Source organism: Aquila chrysaetos, unplaced genomic scaffold (genome assembly GCF_900496995.4).
Source record: "Aquila chrysaetos chrysaetos unplaced genomic scaffold, bAquChr1.4, whole genome shotgun sequence".
In the NCBI taxonomy this organism is placed as follows: domain Eukaryota; kingdom Metazoa; phylum Chordata; class Aves; order Accipitriformes; family Accipitridae; genus Aquila; species Aquila chrysaetos.
This window is the reverse complement of record NW_024470391.1, coordinates 11,413-28,298: the sequence shown is the minus strand read 5'-3', so window position 1 is coordinate 28,298 and position 16,886 is coordinate 11,413. Positions and strand designations below refer to the sequence as shown.

Below are 16,886 nucleotides of genomic sequence, written 5' to 3'. Positions count from 1 at the left end.
CCTCAGATCTTCCCATGTCCCCCTCAGGTCCCTTCCCAGTGCCCCCAGGCCCACTCCCAACATCCCCAGGTTCCCCCCCCCCCAGCTTCCCCAACACCAGTCCGCAACGTGTCCCACACAGCGACAGCCTTTAATGGGTGCAGCGAAGGAACAGCACGCTCCTCGGCTGCAGAGAGGCCGCTGTCGCCACTGACATGGCATCCCTGGGTGCAGAGGGGCCGCTGTCATGCGTGTCGTCGTACCCCCGCGTGCTCCCTCTCCTCACTTCTTTTTCTGGACGTGGGTGCAGTCGTACTTGCCCCGCATGATAGTGAGCTTCACCCCCAGCAGGTCCTGGGCGCGGCCGCCCTGCACCAGCACGACATGGTGCTCCTGCAGGCTGTGGCCCTCCCTGGGGATGAAGCACACCACCTCCTTCCCATTGCTCAGCCGCACCCGTGCGCATTTTCGGTTGGCCAAGTTGGGCTTCTTGGGCTTCTGAATCAGGTTCTTGATCACCACCCCCTTGATCTGGGGGCAGCCGAAGGTTGCCCCCAGCTTGGGAGGGGGCAGCTTGGGCCTGCCCTGACGGTGCATCTGGTTCAGGGTGGCCATACCACCGGCCTGCTGTGGCCACGGGGGCACCGGCCACCTCCCGGGCACGGTGGTGGAGGGGAGCACCCCAGCGGCTGCAGAGAACGAGAGAGAGGGGTCAGCAGCTGCAGGCGGCTTGATAGGCCCTGGCCGGGGACGGGAAGCGAGGTGGGATATGCACCGCAGCCGCACAGCAAGGCCACGGCCCTCAGCAGAGTGCGGAGCAGCATCCTCCTGGCCCGCAGCACGGTGACTGGCGGGGCCTGAGGAGGAAACGCCCGGTTAGCACCGTCCGGGGGGCAGCAGCCACCTCCCCGACCCACCGGGGCCCCTGCTGGTGACACGCGGATCAAACTTTACAACTCGGAGAGTGAGTTATAAAGCAGGTATGTTTATTTCAGCGCCGGGTGCAAGGGATTTCTCCTCAAAGCTTGCACACCGTCTCAGCAAGCAGCCAGATATTTATTACACCAAAGCATACATATTCATAGGGTTACACAATACAAAATATACATATGTATAAGTTGGGGTGGGGTTAGTTCAAAAGCTTGTGTCAGCAGTTCTAAAATGTTTACGTCATCTTGCGCAGGCTCAGATCTGTCTCTGGTGGTCCTTTACTTCTTCAGGGGTCTTATCTTCCTCTTCTTCTTCTGTCCTCTAAATGAACTTTAGTCATTCATGCATGCTCTCTTCTTACTTGGTGATTTCAGCAGTTTTTAACAAGTCCTAACAAGTTCTGCCTGTTATCAACTCCTTTGTTTGGCATGTCAGTCCTTGACGAATGCCAGTCCCTGATAAGCTTAACCCCTGACAGACGCCACGGGCGCCAGGCCCCGGCAAGCGAGCCTCGAAAGAACAAACAAGGCCAACAGAATTATTAAACAATATTTAAGTGGTCAAAAGGCAAATAGTTATTTCCCTGTATCACTGGGGCCCACGTCCCGCACCGGAGACCGGCGGGGGAGACGCCTGCGCGACCCCGGGGACAGCAGCAGCGACACCGCCGCGCTCACCTCACACCGCCGCCATCTTAGCGCGCTGCCATCCCCTCCTGCCGCATTTCGCGCCGCGTTCTGATTGGACAACGGGAGCGCCAATCTCCCGCCCCTCGCTCTGTGATTGGCCACAATCCCTGTTAGCCTTCCCTGATCGCTACCGCTCCTACGGGTGCGCGGCGGGGGTCAAACGCTGGGCGGGACTCCGCCTTCTCCCCTCGAGGCCCCGCCCGATGGGGGGCGGTGCCTGTTGCTGGGGTAATGCGGGCAGGGCGGGTGCCCGGATGCGGTTCGATCGCAACATGGCGGTGGCCGAGTGAGCTGGGGGGAGTGGCAGTCCTGGGCTCGTCGTGAGGGGTGAGCGGGGGCTGAGGGGGAGGTGAGGGCCTGAAGGGGACGGGGACGTTGGGGGTTTGAGAGGAGATGGAGGGGATGAGGGAAAGGGGGAGACTGGGGCTGGGAGGCTGAGGGAGAGAGGAGATGGGGAGGCCTGAAGGGGGGGGATGGGGGGGGTTATGGGGAGGGAGGGTGCTGAGAGGGTGGGGGTTTGGGGGGGGCCTGAGGGGAAAGGGGGGGTTTGGGTGCGAGGGGCTGAGTGGCCTGGGGGAAAGGCGGTGTGAAGGATTGAGGGTCCTGGGGGAAGGGGGCAGTGGGGGTGCTGGGGGGGGGGGCAGCTGGGGGAGTCCTGTGCCAGAGGTTGGGGGGGTAAGGGAGTTGGTAGGCTGCTGGGGGGGGGGGGGGGGCTGGGGAGAAGGGGAGGGTGAGAAAGTGTGGAGCTGGGTTTGGGGGGCTCCTGAGGAGCTGGGGTGGGAGCTGGGCCGGGGGGGTGGTGAGCGGAGGGACAAGTGAGCTGCGAGGTCTTGGGGAAAGCAGCAAAACTGGGGAGGGGGATATCGGGCCTGCCCCAACCCTCGGGGCTGACGGGGCGAGCGGCAGGAGGCCTGGAGGGGAGCGAAGGCAGGGCAGGTGGGTTGAGCCTGGGCACAGAGAGGAGTCCTGGAATTCGAGGCAAGGTAGGAGGGGAGCTGGCAGCGGGCAGGGAGGCCGAAGGAAGGGTAGGGATAGGGCTCTGTCTTCCTCCGAACCCTCCCTGGCCTAAAAATAGTCAAAATTGTGGGTTACGAGGTATTGCAGTCTAGGCACCGTGCCGGGCCATGTGTCAGGGAACCTTACGGAAATCTCTTGTTCTCGTGCAGCATCTTTCACCGGAGGATCCCGGCATGCTTAGCTGAGTCGAAAAAGAGTTTTCCCTTCCTCGCAGGTAGGAAATGGAGGCAAAATAATTTGTCTGGAGAAGCCCTTTCTCCCCGGGGCTCCCGTCACTGCGCATCGCTCTTCAGAAGTCCTTATTCTGTGTGTGTGCTTTGCGATCCGATATTCGAGAAGGGTCTTTCCATGCCAGAGTGTGTCTGATGCTCTTCACCAAGTGCAGGAGGGAGGAGAATCGGGAGAAGCACAGTCACCGTTGCGATTAGGTTCTCATAGAAAAGCCATCGGAGCCCTCCTCGGCTCTCTGGGGTGTGGAAATTGGATCAGCCCTCTCCCTGTGCACTCGGTAACATGCAGGGTCCAGCTGAAGGGGAGCGGCTTGCAGGAAGCACAGAAAAACATCTAAGAATTGTTTTTTCTGGTGTCTGTTATCTGTGTTCTCAGTTCTGTGTGGTTTTGTACACCCATCAGTGTTTACAGGGCACTTCTCTCCCCGGTAATGAGGCAAGTTAACGGTCAGTTTAGCTGCAGAGCACTGGAGTAGATTTTTCCAGTGTCTCGTGCGACTTTGGGCCGGGCGTTTGGAGGCAGCTGGGCACCGTTGCACAGGAGCTGGCATCCCTTGGGGCTGCCGTAACTCCCCTGTCTGGCACTGAACCCCTTGAAAATGGGGTTTCGTCCCAGTTTTGGCACATCAGGAGGAGGGTGAGAATAGAAATCGCCGTCTCCAGACTCCTGTGTTGTGCTCCCATGGCCGTAAACGTGAGGTAGCAGTGCTGCGCCAGCCAAAACTTTGCCAGAGCTGGTGCCAGCACTGCCTGGGTAAGTTGTTAGTGGGGACGGAGAATCGACAGGTAGGAGTGCAGGCAGCGCATGCCCAACGCACGTATGGTTTTTGGGCTGTGAAATTATTAATTTGTGTAACCTTTGCCTGTGCCTGCATGTTCACTCAACTGAAGGTATCCGCAGCTGGAGATAAGCACCCTGCGCTTCCTTTTCTGTGTGTTCCCATCACTGGTAGGCGCTTTGTTTGTCGAAGGGAAACGAAAACAAAATGAGAAAAGTTTCAGGATTAGTTTTCAGTTATGTTTTCCCTGTAATTTACTGAGTTTTGCAACAATGAACTGGGTGGGCTGCAGGGCTGTGGAGGGACTCTGGCAACGCCCTATACAGTAGGCTCGTAAATAACTGCAAATTGGATTTATTGAGAATACCCAGCTGTGGAGTGTGGCAGTGGGGAAGATGCAACTGACCTTAGGAAAGCTGTGGGGGGAAAAAAAAAAAAAAAAAGAAGGTTTTAAATAAAGCCCCAAAGTTTGAACAGTGGCCAAAGAATTAGCTGCTGGCTGCCAGTACAAACATTAACTAATCCTGGCAGCTTTTTAAGGCAAGTATCTTTAGTTCTGGTTAAGAAATAAACCTGTTGGATGTATGGATTGTCCCTGGTGCAGGTTGAGGGAGGTTTTCTGGGAACTGCGGATAAATGCCATGTAGGAACAGGACTGTGAAACGTGGTACCCGGCAAGGGTGTAACATGAGGCTGTGCCAATCCGTGGCTGGTGTCGCACGTAGTCATCTTCCAGCCACTATAACCACCTTCAGAAAGATTCCTCTGAAACTTCCTGACTCAGCTGAGGAGTTACCACCCTGAGATTCCCAAATAAAGGTAATTAACTGGAACATATTTGGGCATTGAAATAGCAGCAGAAGTTTCCAGGGAAGATGCTGGTGGGATAATGATGGCTCAGGTTGCGTTTCACCTCTGCCGAGTGGAAACTTCTCTGCTCCCTCTCCCATGTTGTTCCAAGTTCCCAGATGTTTTCCAGATACTGGCTATCTTTATTTACATTTGGGGGGGGGTGACATTTATTTTACTAGCGCTTATTGAATCTGCCAGAAGGAAGCTGTCTTTATAAAAACAAAAAAAATCACAGGCTTTTGCTCTGAACCACTCAACGCACTTTGTTGCTGTGTTGGTGACTCGTTATTGACACGTGGGCTCTGCGAGCCGTGGGTTTGTGCATCCATCTCCATTTAAAAGGTGGAGATTTTGTTCCTGACGTCTTGCTAAGTGCTGTCCACCTCACTGAGGGTGAGCAGAGCAAATCGGCGCAGCCTGAAACCTGGATGCCGCACGCTTGGGAACTGTTGGAGCGGTGAGGAGGGGAAAGCAGCACTGGAGGAGATCAGATCTGGAAGGGACGAGGTTTGGGATGGGGGCAGCCCCAGAGCACGTTTGTGGAGTGTCCCTGCAATGCGTTCTTCACCTTGCAGGCTTGGATCCGCTGTGCTTGACTTTTCCGATGAATAATTTAGGAATTTGTGGGTGTTTGGCAGAGGGGGTGGGAGGGGAGGAAGCGTAATTTTACATCACCACTGGTGGTTACAACTTAGGTAGAGCCTTCATGGCCAATTTAGCGCTGCCGGAGAAGAAATGGTTCCCTCTGAATGTCAACGGGATGTTTTCCTGGCACTGTGGGGGACTGACACGCTGCCGCGCTCACGTCCTGGCATGGAAAAGAGCAGCCTTTATCGCAGTGCGTGCTTTCTCCCCAACTCTAGAGGGATTTCCCGACCGCACTGCCAGGTTCGATTGTCCTTTTCCCAGCCAAAACGAGTGTCCGGAAAACGAGGAGTGGGGCTGGCGTGCATGCGTGTCCTGGCGGCGAGCTTTGCCTCCCCGGTGAGATCGCTTGCTTTGGGGCTGCATCCTCGGTGCTCGCAGGGAAGGACGTGTCCCCTAAAGTCCTGCCTGGCTCGGGGAGAAATCCCAGGGACGTTTTCGCGGCTTCCCTGCAGCCTAATTACAGCCGCGTTGTTTTTATTTAATAAAACCCGATTTCTCCTGAGCTTAGGCAAGGAAGGGAGGAATATTTGCTGTCTGCCTCACAAATCGAGCCACAGTAGGTTTAGTGTTTTCAGAGGCAGCTTTGTGTGGCACAGGCGCAGCTCGCATTTCCAAACCGGCTTCCTGAAGGATTTGCTGTTTTCATAGATCTTGATTAACTGGCAACTGGATAATTTTTTATTAACTCTTCAGCCCTTCGCCTGCTCTTTCTGCAGCTTTGTCGTGGTTTAACCCCAGCCAGCAACTAAGCACCACGCAGCTGCTCGCTCACTCCCCCCACACCCAGTGGGATGGGGGAGAAAATCGGGAAAAGAAGTAAAACTCGTGGGTTGAGATAAGAATGGTTTAATAGAACAGAAAAGAAGAAACTAATAATGATAATGATAACACTAATAAAATGACAATAGCAATAATAAAAGGATTGGAATGTACAAATGATGTGCAGTGCAATTGCTCACCACCTGCCAATTGACACCCAGCTAGTCCCTGAGCGGCGATCCCCTGCCCCCACTCCCCCCCCGTTTATATACTAGATGTGACGTCACATGGTATGGAATACCCCTTTGGCCAGTTTGGGTCAGGTGCCCTGGCTGTGTCCTGTGCCAACTTCTTGTGCCCCTCCAGCCTTCTCGCTGGCTGGGCATGAGAAGCTGAAAAATCCTTGACTTTAGTCTAAACACTACTTAGCAACAACTGAAAACATCAGTGTTATCAACATTCTTCTCATACTGAACTCAAAACATAGCACTGTACCAGCTACTAGGAAGACAGTTAACTCTATCCCAGCTGAAACCAGGACAAGCTTTAAACCAAACCCTTCAAAGCTGCTTCTCTCCAAGTAAATGATTTGGGGCGTGAGGTTCTTGCTCAGTTTTCGTGTGCTTGTGTTGCAGGTGGAGGATGTTTAAGTAATGATGATTTTCATTATGTCCAACTTTATTAGAGAAAGTGTAATTGTTTTGAACTGTGCTCACTCCATTTTTTCTTTCCCCATGTTGTGCACTTACACAGTGCAAATAAGCTATAATTTCTGTAAATGATGTAAGGGGCTAATTAAAGGTTTTACTCGAGTAATCAGCTTGCACTTTAATTAGCACCAAATGGTAATCGCTTGCTGAAACATAAATTGACTTCTTGGCTGCCTGTTATGGGAGGATCCAGCCCATTCCAGCGGGACTGTCAGAAAAGGGGTGCAGGGGTGCGTGCTCTGCCTCCCATTGAGGGAGCCCGGCTTCATTAACCCCAGCACCACCGTAGATGTTAATGAACTGTTGCCAAAGACATAAATTCGTGGTTTCACCTTCCTACCATGCAGCGTGCTCTGTCTGGGCAGGCAGCATCAAATCGGGTCATTAAAATCTCTTGGCCTGACGAAGGAGGGAGCGTTGGCTGGCGCAGTACCAGCTCAGAGCTTTTATTTCCCTGTTTTCCGAGGCCGGGCTGTGCGAATTTGACGTGGTGGCTGCCTGCCCGGGAGTGGTGGCTGCCTGCCTGCAGCGCCGGCACGGCTGCACGTTGTGCAAACGTGACTGTTTTTACCATCACTAATACCACATCAGGGCCTTTCCAGCAACTGGAGAGGGAGCTGAGTGCTGATCACTCTCTAATACACCTTGAAATCACCTGACACCAATGTCTCATCGCTCTGCTGTGCCAGAGCCTCCTGGCTCATTGAGAGCACGTGTAATTAATGTGCCATGCGGGGGGAAGAGCTGGAGATGGCCGTGTCAGTCCTGGTTTGCATTCTTGGTGTACCTCGCTCCCTTGACCCTGCAGCTTCTGGCTCAGAGGAAACCTTGTGCTGCAAAAAAAAGCTGAGCCCAGCCAGAAATTTGCACTCCGTGGAGCACATTTGGGTCCGGTGGCGTCGGAGAATTGTGCCAAAAGGTGTCGGTCACATCCGTGTGGGCTGTGACAAAACACAGCTGTCTGCAGCGAGGACACAGAGATATGCAAGGGGTCTGAAGTGTCTCCATCTTGTTAATGCTCAAGGGGAGGCCTTGGGTTTTGTGCTTGTGATTGTGTGTGGGGTTGGGGGTGGTTTTTTTTTTTTCCTCTTTTTTCCTCCCTGAAACAAATACTTCAGTTGATTAAAATGTTCTCGCCTTACAAACTGCCTCTGAGGTGACTCCTCCTCTTTCCTTTGAGAGCAGGCTCCTGCAGAATAGCTGCTTTGTCAGGAGGTAGATTTAACAAGCGCTGGGGTAGGGCTCTTGCGCTCCTCCTGCATCCCTGGCGGATCACCTCCCCCATCTCCCAGAGCTTCCTAACGGTCTTTTGCTAATGAAGAGTGGTGCGGTTGTGGAGGAATTCCTTGCAGAGAACGGGCATGAAATAATACTGCAGGGTTTGGACAACCCAGGACTGATAGCGAAGGACGAGGCCATTGCGTAATGTCCTTGGAGTCACCTTGGCAGAACAAAGGGAGGAAGAGAGACGATTGCGTTACATAAAATAGAGATGTTTAACAGGATGTGTTAACCGCAAGGCAGGAGGAGTTTGGGCACAAGCTTTGATAACGAGCACCTATCATGCTCCCTTCCGGGTGCGTGATAGGAAGACATTAACCAGTGGTGTTTTAGCTTATGGCGCGTGGACAGCTAATGCTTAGCTTAACAAAGTATATAAGCACGCTATTTAGGCAATAAATGGAGAACAACTCTAACCGTATCAGTGTCCTGTTGTTACTCGGCTCACGTCTCCTGGTGGCTCCCTGCTTCATGCGGTAATGTGGCATCCCAGCTTTGGCGTCATAAGAGGTGGCAGCAACAGCAAGACTGCGGTGTGTCAACCCCATGAGAAATCCCCCCCTTTTCTGGTGCCTTCCTCACCAGGAATATCCGCGGTGTCATATTGGTGGAGGAACAGCTGGGGATATCAGCAGCGATGGGGTGAAGGCCAGGCTGATGCTGGCGGAGCCCGGGGCCAGCCGCAGAGCATCCCTCCTTCACCTCCCACTCTGTGCACATGATTTAATGAGTTCCTTTGCAGTCGGGTGAGAGGGACGTGGCCGATTTAGGAGCCTGGCATATTTGGGCTGGTGGTCCCTGCTTGGCGCATCAGGACTCCCAACTCCAGCAGAGCTATCAAGGGTTCATGCAGGGACCCCTCTGCCCTCAGAGTAGAGAGGGAGTGAGAAGAGGAGGTTGCCCACCCCACGTCTTTTTTGCTCAATAAGGATTTTTAAGCCCAAACCATGTTTAGAAGTACAGTCCGCTGCCAGGTTGCATTAAAATCATCATTACAAGTAATTCCCCTCCAAGGCTGCTGGGACAGCAAGACTGGTTGCGCATAAATGGAAGGGACTTTGGCTTCCTTGGTGCTTGTTTATTGTCTGAAGCTTTCTGTCGCCTATCGACCCGCTCCCAGGTCAGGCGACGTCCCCATGGAGCTCTTCCCGATGTGGATTACCAACCTTTTGCTGCTGCTGGGGTTATCTGGTTTCGATAAATAATCACAGAATAAAAACAACAGTCTCAGCAATCTCCCTCTCGCACAGCCTCAAATGTGCTCCTTCAGCAGGAGTCAGGTGTGTGGGGGACCCCACCCCACATTTCGGGGTGCTGGCATCGCTGTGGGATATGCAGCCGACTGAGGGCTCCCGTCCTCCAGGAAGGAGCCCCGAGAGGTAAATGCGGAGCGCGGTGGCTCTGAGCCTGCCGAAGGCTAATCGGGTTTTGTCAAGCCCTGGGTCGAGCCTGTACTCGCTTTTCTTGTTTCTTTTTTCTTTTTATCCATTGCTGAAGAGCCGGAGCATCTGAATTAAATAAATGGAGGAACTTTGGATGGTTTTGTTTACTTCCCCGGTGGCTTAATGCCTTGTTCAGCCATCAGAATAAACATATCGGCTACAGATCGAGTTTCTCTCCTCCACCCTTGACCAAAGGGATCTTCTGTGCACAGAGGAACCTGTTTGTCCTGGCCAGGATAGGTGGGAGCAGAAGATGCCAGATATAAACTGGGAGACTCTTCTTTTTTAAATCAGTTTGGAACTTCCTCTTGAAATCACGCTCGAGTGTTTGGTTAACCCCACTGCAAGCGGGGGAGTCACAGGTGTAATAGCTCCTTGGCTGGGTCGGCAGTTGTTCCTGATCCCCTCTCCCAAAACAGTCCATCCTTCTGAGGTTTTCCGCACCAGTTGTTAAACTGTTTCTGCTTCCAGAACAGATATCCCAAAAATGGTGTGCAATTTGCATTTCTTGACATCCTTTTAGTTAAAAGCACCTGCTTTCTGCATTGCCAAGTACGTAGTAGGATGGGGTTTCCTTCGTTTTGGATCTTTTAGGCTGGATTTTGCTCAAGGATTGTCGCTGTTGTTCGAAAAGTTGCACGTTCGCCCGATACCGCTTTGCTGGGAAAGCAGCTGTGCGTGAAGCTGGTCCTTGGGGCTGAGCTGTTGGTGCTCTTTGCTGATTAAAATGGACGTATCCAAGCGCAGATTTAGATCTTGGCTCAAGGCCCTTGTCTGTGCTCCTGGCTGGCGTAGGTGTAGGTCTACAGGGTTTTGAGGAAGGATTTTGGGTCAGGACAGCAGCTCACAACTCCTGGAGGAGCCTGGAATTGAGCATTTCTAGTCTTCCCACCCCTCTGGCACATCCAGCTGGAGATGGATGCTCTGGGTCCGCGTATGGACGTTAGGTCCAGACTAAAACCCAAGCATGTGAAGGTTGCTCAGGTAGCTCTCAGGGGCCGCACGCCTCTGCTGCCTCCCAGGGGTTCAGCACATCATCTCTGCTCAGAAACGAGCTCTGCACATCCCTCCTGGCTGGCTCCCTATTTAATTTCTGCGCTAATTATCTTCTGGTGCCCTGGGGTGCGGTCCTCTTGCCCTCCACACAGCAGTCAGGCACTGGAGCACTTCCGCTCGGAGATTAAATGAACGAAGACTTTCCAAGCATCCGCCAGCTCGGGGAGAAACACTGTTTGAATGTAATGGTGGGGAAAGCGGAGGTTAGCAAGCGGAGCGAGTTTTGTGTGATGTCCTGCATCGAAGGGTCTCCTGGCAAAGCAGAGTAGAGCCAGAGGATTAATTTGGGTCCGGAGCTGATTTTGGAAAGTGATTTCCCAAAGCGCCCCAAGATTTCATCTCCTGTGTGTCCGTGCATGCAGCTAATTCTGCTTTACAGGGAGAAATTCGGTCTGCGGAGCTTCTGCCTGTATCTCTGGAAACTGAGATAAGGGTAATTGGAGCTCATGCTTCGAGGCACAAATTGTGTCTGTGGGGAATGGGAGGACTGGCCCTTTTCTGGTGCAGTGTTGTGCCATGGTGTTCTAAGGGGGAGTTTCTGGTGCTGGGTGGCTTTGTCTGATGGGGGGGGATTGCACTGGCCCCATGAACCTTTAGAGAATAAGGTAAAATTCAGCGTTAGCTGAATCAAAGCTGGTGGGTTTGATTTTTGGCCAGAGCTCTTGGTGGGTACACCAAAACCCAGGTGTACCCCTTTTCTTTTTGTAGAAAATATTCCAGTAGTTTTGGAAAAATCCCATCACCATCATTGTTGTTTCTTCCTCTCACACTGTTTTTTTTGAGCGCGGTAGCTGGTTGCATGAAGGACGGGAATCCTTTTCCGAAGCTTGCCATTGGCGGCTTCTGCTGTTCTCTAGCACCTCTTCTCCGAAGACCTTGGAGCTCTTCGTAATCATCTTCTGCTCGGAGAAGCCAATATTATCCTGCTCTATTGAAGGGGAAACTGAAGTGCCTGGAGGTGACTCACTCCTTGTTGCAGGGCAAGTCAGGAGAAGAGCTGTGAACAGACTCCCAGAAACCTGCCTTTTGGCATTAAAGCAGGAAAAGGACTGGAGTTGTGGCAGGGTGATGACTGCGGAGTGGATGGAAAAAGGCAAAAATTAAAATAGTTTTGCACTCAAAGCCTAAGCTTTCTGCCACGAAGAAAATGCCTCGCTAGGCTGGTTTTTGTGTGTGCCGGTAACTGTTTCGGACCCAGTGTTGCTTTGCCACTGCTCTGTGGAGCATCAAATGCAGATGGAAATAGTGAGGCTTCATGTTTGCGCAGCTCTGAAACAATATTTTGATTTTCTGGCTTAACCCTCGCTTCACTGATGCTGGGCTTTGCCAAAACAATTACTCTCTTACAGCTGTTCACAGCAATATCCTGTGGTATCAAGGCAATTGTACCGGTATAAATAAATTGGGAGATTTATCCAGATGTGAAATAACCTGTCAAAAGCTCCCCTCTGTTTTCTAGCAGGTAGTACCCTGATTTTGGATCGCAAGGTGTCTGTACAAAGAGCTGTGCCCACGCAGATGGATGCTGCAGCCATCCCCAATTTCAGTCGGCAGCGTTGCTGGCCATGTTGCAGAGTCAAACGGTCGCTCGCTGTCACAAGCTCTGCTGAATCCAAACTGATTTATTCCTTAAAAACAACCCCAATAAAACAACCTCCTGCAATTGTTTCCCTTCCCGTTTGTGGCGGGCGATGGGATTAATGTTTAACCTCTCTCCGCCTGGTCTGCGGGTGGTTTCGGAGGGAGCTCGTCAGGCACTTGCCTTCTCTCCCCACAAGCCCCAGCTTGTCAAGGTCCGCAGGCTCCTGCACCTGAAACTTCTGTGCAAGCATTTTCCCCGTGCTCGGGGCAGGAGCAGCGATGTCTCATTGTGGGATGCTGCTGAACTCCATGGTGGGGGTCACATAGCCACGGCCCCCGCTTGGTGCCGCCAACCCAGTGGTCCAGCACCTGGACCTCTAAGGCATTAGGCTCACTTTTTCACCCCTGCTTCCCCAGACGGTCAGAGCTGTCTTGCCGCACATCGTGCCAGGGCAGTGGGATGGTGCTGGGGTGTCCCGCTCTGCGGCTCAGTGCCCCCCCAGCAGGACGGAGGAGACGTGACCTCGCGAAAGACTCCTCTTCGGCAGCAAATGTCTCGCTGTGGCTGCAGGTAAAACACCTGGGGCTGCTCTGTGCCATGCAGGTTGAGCTCAAGCCCCACTGCTGGAGGTGCAGGGACGTGCACCGAGCACCAGCAGTTAGGCAGAGTTTTTGATGTACTGGTTCCCTGTGCTGCCGCGTCCTGCAGGCCGGAAGTTTTGCTTTGGGACAACAGGATTAAAGAAAATTAATCCCCTTTGATCGAGCTTTTGAGGCCATGTTTGGGGAGGTGCATTGCCTCTGAAACCAGGAGGATCCTTGCAGGGGTTACTGAGTACTTCAAATGCTTTGAATTCCAGGATTCCTCTTCCGCTCCAGCTCCATCGTCTGCCTGGGGACATCGGGTTCTTTTAAGCGGTAATCTGTGGTTTAATCCATCCCAGGTACCGCACCATCGCCCTGCCATGCTCTCCTGCCGCCTGCGCACTCAGGCAGCCTCGACCAGGTCCGTTTTTGGCCGCTTGTCTTCCTCGAGCGGCCCAGCGCAGGGCTGGAAGGCTGACACCTCTCCTCCTCTTTGAAGATTGCCGCTCCCAGCTCTGGATGGTTCCCTTCTCGCTTGTGCAAAGCCAGCTGGGCCAGTTCAACCCGCCCTCGCCGGCAGGTTAAACAAACCCGAGCAAAGCGTTACACTTCCGCCGTCGCGGCGAGGCAGACATTGACGTCCTTGGCTGGAAGAGGACGCCCGTCTCTGCTGCTTCGCTTCAGGTTTGTCCTTCCAGATCTTCCATCCTCGGAGAATGTGATACCATCGAGGAAATCCCAGGTTTCCAGCTGAGCTGCCGGTGGCCCTTCTAGTACAAGGTGATTTATCAGCAGGTACGAAATCCTCTTGGCGCAGCCCTTGCTGTGCAAATATCGAGCCATCGTTCGGGGTTTTTAAAGCAAAATGTAAGAACAAAGGCTGGAGCAATATCAGCTTGAAGCCGTGTGAGAAGTTTATTGCCAAATAAAAGGTGATAGCAGGGCTGAGTCTGTACCGCATAGGCCGTGGGGAGATGAAGTCTCTGTAATAGCTGATACATCGCTTTTTTCCACTGATATTTTGAAACTTTGTTGTGCGAGCGAAGCCTGCTTCGTCTTCTGGTAGGGCTGAGTTGCGAGTGGAGTTCGTTTTGGAGATAAGCTTTTGTTCCGGGGCTCTGAGGCACTATCGGGATGTGCTTGCACAGTGGGAAGGGACTAATTAGGTGGTACCGAGCAGGCAAGGGTGCTGCAGGTTCAGGAAACATCAGGATCGTCTGCAAGGTGAGGATTAGGAAGACGTGCGCCTTCACTAATTTTGTTCAAATTCTGAAAGATTTGGGGGCTAGAGCTATTTCTTTAGTGTGCTTATATCTTTCTATGAATTAATTAGTGTGTTTCACAAGGCTCTGAAATTGATGCTGGGGGCTCTTTGTGCTCTTGGCAGCTGAAGAGAGCAGCTGGTGAATTTTTGTAGTCACAGCAGCTTTTGAAGACGTGCGAATCGGAGGTTTTTAAGCCTCTGCTTGTTCGTACTGACACAAGAGAAATAACTTTCCAGAAGGACAAATGGGTCTTGCCTCTTGCGTTAACAGAGATGCCGTGGCTCGGGTTCTTCCCAGTTCTCCGCTGCTGTTTTTCTCCTTCCCAAACAGATAAAACGAGGAACACATGAACACTAAAATGTGATCTCAAGCCTGTTCTCAAGCTTCTGGGGGGCTTGGGATGAATTCAGTGCTTTTCACCAAGTTAGGTAACATCTTAAATCGCTGTGGCTGCGACTCTCTGTTAAGGTTTTAAGCGAACCACCTTTTCCCTCCGAGCACGCGTGCAGCTCTTGCATCCCGAAAGGCTCTGGCGCCAACGGATCCAGGCTCGCGAATTCGCCCAGCGCAGGCGTCTGCCCGTGGAGCTGCCGTTCGAGACCCCCCGAGCGATGCAGCAGCGTCAGGATCCTCCATCCTGGTGATGCTGGGAACACCCTGCTTGAGCTGCACTGAAACACGCTCCTTCACCATGTCCTCTGAACACCCATGGCACTCTGGTATCTTCTCCAGCCAAGCAGTGTGAGGTTGTGACTTGTGAAATTGGAGAGGGGAAAAAAAAAAAAAAAGAACAAGTGGTGGGAGAGGTTAGTCTTCATCTGATGATCTTTTTTTATTATTTTTTTCCCCCTGGACACCACATCCTTCTGGTGTGATTCTAGGAAAGCTTCCAAGCGCCAATTAGCAGTCCAATGGTGGTGCAGAAGATATTTTGATCCATGAATATTCTGAAAGAGAATAAATATGAGGAAAATTAGTGCAAATGGGAAGTGAGCAATCTTCTTGTAAACCATGATAAATGATTAACATTCCCAACTGTGTTTTTTTTACCCACCCTCCCTACTTGTAAAAGGCATTTGAATAAAAATAAGACCTTCTCAGCTGCGAGACATCATTGGGCTCCATTGGATGGAGTTGGCAGAGGCGTAGCCATGGTGGCTCGACTCTTATCACCCGCAGGTGCCTGCTGCTCTCCGCCGTCTCGCCCTCGCTGCCCAGTTCGTGGTCTGGCACCTTCCCGGCAAATGCCAATGGGGTGGACTGTGCGTGGTGGAGGCTCGCAGCTGCTCGGGTGCTTGGCATGGTGGACTGCCATTGATTTGCGATGCCAGGCAAACCTCCCAAGTTTGTCCATGAGATTCGCCAGCTCATCAGGCCAATTCGAGGGTGTTTCCTTTGAGCAAAAGCTGAAGGGAAGAAAAGAGAGGAGTGAAATACACACGCTGACATCAAAGCCTTGCTTTTCTGTGCCGGAGAGGGCTTGGACACTGTTCCTCCTCGCAGCGAGCGAGCTGGAGAGTGCGCGCTACCTCATGGGACCCACCAATTAGTGCTGCTTTCGTTTAGGAAATGGCATCACTCTCGTTCAGCCGGAAGACGGTGGAAGAGGCAGAGGCTTTAGGCAGCAGAGTTATGATCCTCACCCTTAGGTGAGGCTCTGATGCCCAGGTGAGGAGCTCCTCAGCTCATCCTCACACAGAGGGTCCGGATCGCACCTGGAGTCCCCTGGCCAGGCTTCAGGGGTCACATATCTTAACAAGGGGTCTTAAAACCAGCAAAACCCATGGGAGCTGGGGCTGCAGGTCACCGGTCCTGGCCACGAGGGGCTTGGTTACTGCAGTGCCAGCGTGTGCCGGCAGTCCCCGCCGATGGGCACGCTTCACCAGCGTGCTCTGTGCCCACACCCCAGGGCAAGAACATGCTTTTAGGGGCTCATGAGAAAGCTGGGTGAACACGCTGAGGGGACGTGCAGTGGGAGGGAGGCACGCTGGAAGCATGACGTGGCGAAGGGCTGCTACCCTGACCGGGGGAAATTCCCCTGGCTGGGAGGGCTGGTTCTTCCTGCCGAGATGGCTGGGGATGGCTGGCGGGTTTTCTGCCGGCTCTTGCCTGCCCTTTCCCTCTCCTTCCTTCCCCATCTCTTGATCCCCAGCCACCCCGAGGGGCACTTGACTGGCTGCTTTGTTTCAAATGTTGCTGCCTCATTGGTTCCCAGCTCAACTCTCCTCTATTCTTGCTCCACTTCTTGCAAGCTTTGTCTTTAACCCCTCTAAGCCTCGCAGCGGCCACCCTGCCATCTCCTCTCCCAGCTATTCCTCCCTCCGCGCTCTCTCGACGGATTACCAGCCTCGCGGCATGGGCGAGAGTTCAATGGCAGCGGCGCTCCCAATCCTGGAAAATGGTAATAACGTCTGTTAAATCGTGGGGCCGTAGCGCCGGCATTAGTCACTGTGTTGGGTGCGTGGAGACAGCAGCAAGCTGTTATTTCGGTCGCTGACTTCAGAGTGGGACTCACCACTGCGGGAAGCGAGCAGGATGAGCTTTGCTCGGCGAGCAGCTTTGCCTCCCTGGACCCCTTTTGGGGTACGCTGGGGTTAACCGCGCTGCTCTCCCCTGTCCCAATCCATCCCCGGCATCCAACCGCTGGAGGATGAAGGAGAGGAAAGTACGGCCGTCCCAGTGCGAGCCCCGAGCCCACGGGAGCCCAGTGGCAGGAGTGTCTGCCTGCAAAACTGGTTCTGGAGGGCGATAAGAGCAGGTTGGGAAGTATGTGAAGCTGGGAAAGTCAGCGCTGTGGCCAGGAGGGGGAGAAAACGCCGGTGGGGAGAGCTGCGTTGGCCAGGTCCTCCGTAGGCAGCGATCGTGTCCCCCGCGGGGCTGGGAGCGGCCGTCGGGGTCCGGGAACCAGGTGGGGAGTCTGGGAGCGTGGACCCTGGCTGGCTTGGGGAGCTGAAGGCGGATCGCCCCAATCCATAGGTCTCCCCACGTCCTGGCCCCTGTCCTGCGCTCATCCGCCCATCGCTCGCTGGTGCTGGGGGAGGCGCTTTGGAGTTTGCAGCGTCAGGATTTGGGAGCTCTGCCGC

General features: G+C 53.4%; 2 protein-coding genes across 2 annotated transcripts; one reads left to right on the top strand and one right to left on the bottom strand.

Annotated features, from left to right (window-relative positions):
* Positions 1-111: 111 nt before the first annotated feature.
* On the bottom strand, positions 112-1,658 carry MRPS12 (mitochondrial ribosomal protein S12). The gene is made up of 3 exons (XM_030006646.2): positions 1,587-1,658; positions 755-1,419; positions 112-668 (listed from the first exon to the last, which is right to left on the bottom strand). Exons 2-3 carry the CDS (start codon positions 801-803, stop codon positions 262-264), a joined length of 456 nt encoding a protein of 151 aa, XP_029862506.1. The 5' UTR covers positions 804-1,419; positions 1,587-1,658; the 3' UTR covers positions 112-261.
* Positions 1,338-14,900, top strand: LOC121233121. Its single transcript, XM_041121895.1, has 7 exons — positions 1,338-1,413; positions 1,485-1,740; positions 2,765-2,829; positions 12,898-12,959; positions 13,038-13,222; positions 14,302-14,549; positions 14,685-14,900. Exons 1-6 carry the CDS (start codon positions 1,338-1,340, stop codon positions 14,546-14,548), a joined length of 891 nt encoding a protein of 296 aa, XP_040977829.1. The 3' UTR covers position 14,549; positions 14,685-14,900.
* The last annotated feature ends 1,986 nt before the right edge of the window (positions 14,901-16,886 follow it).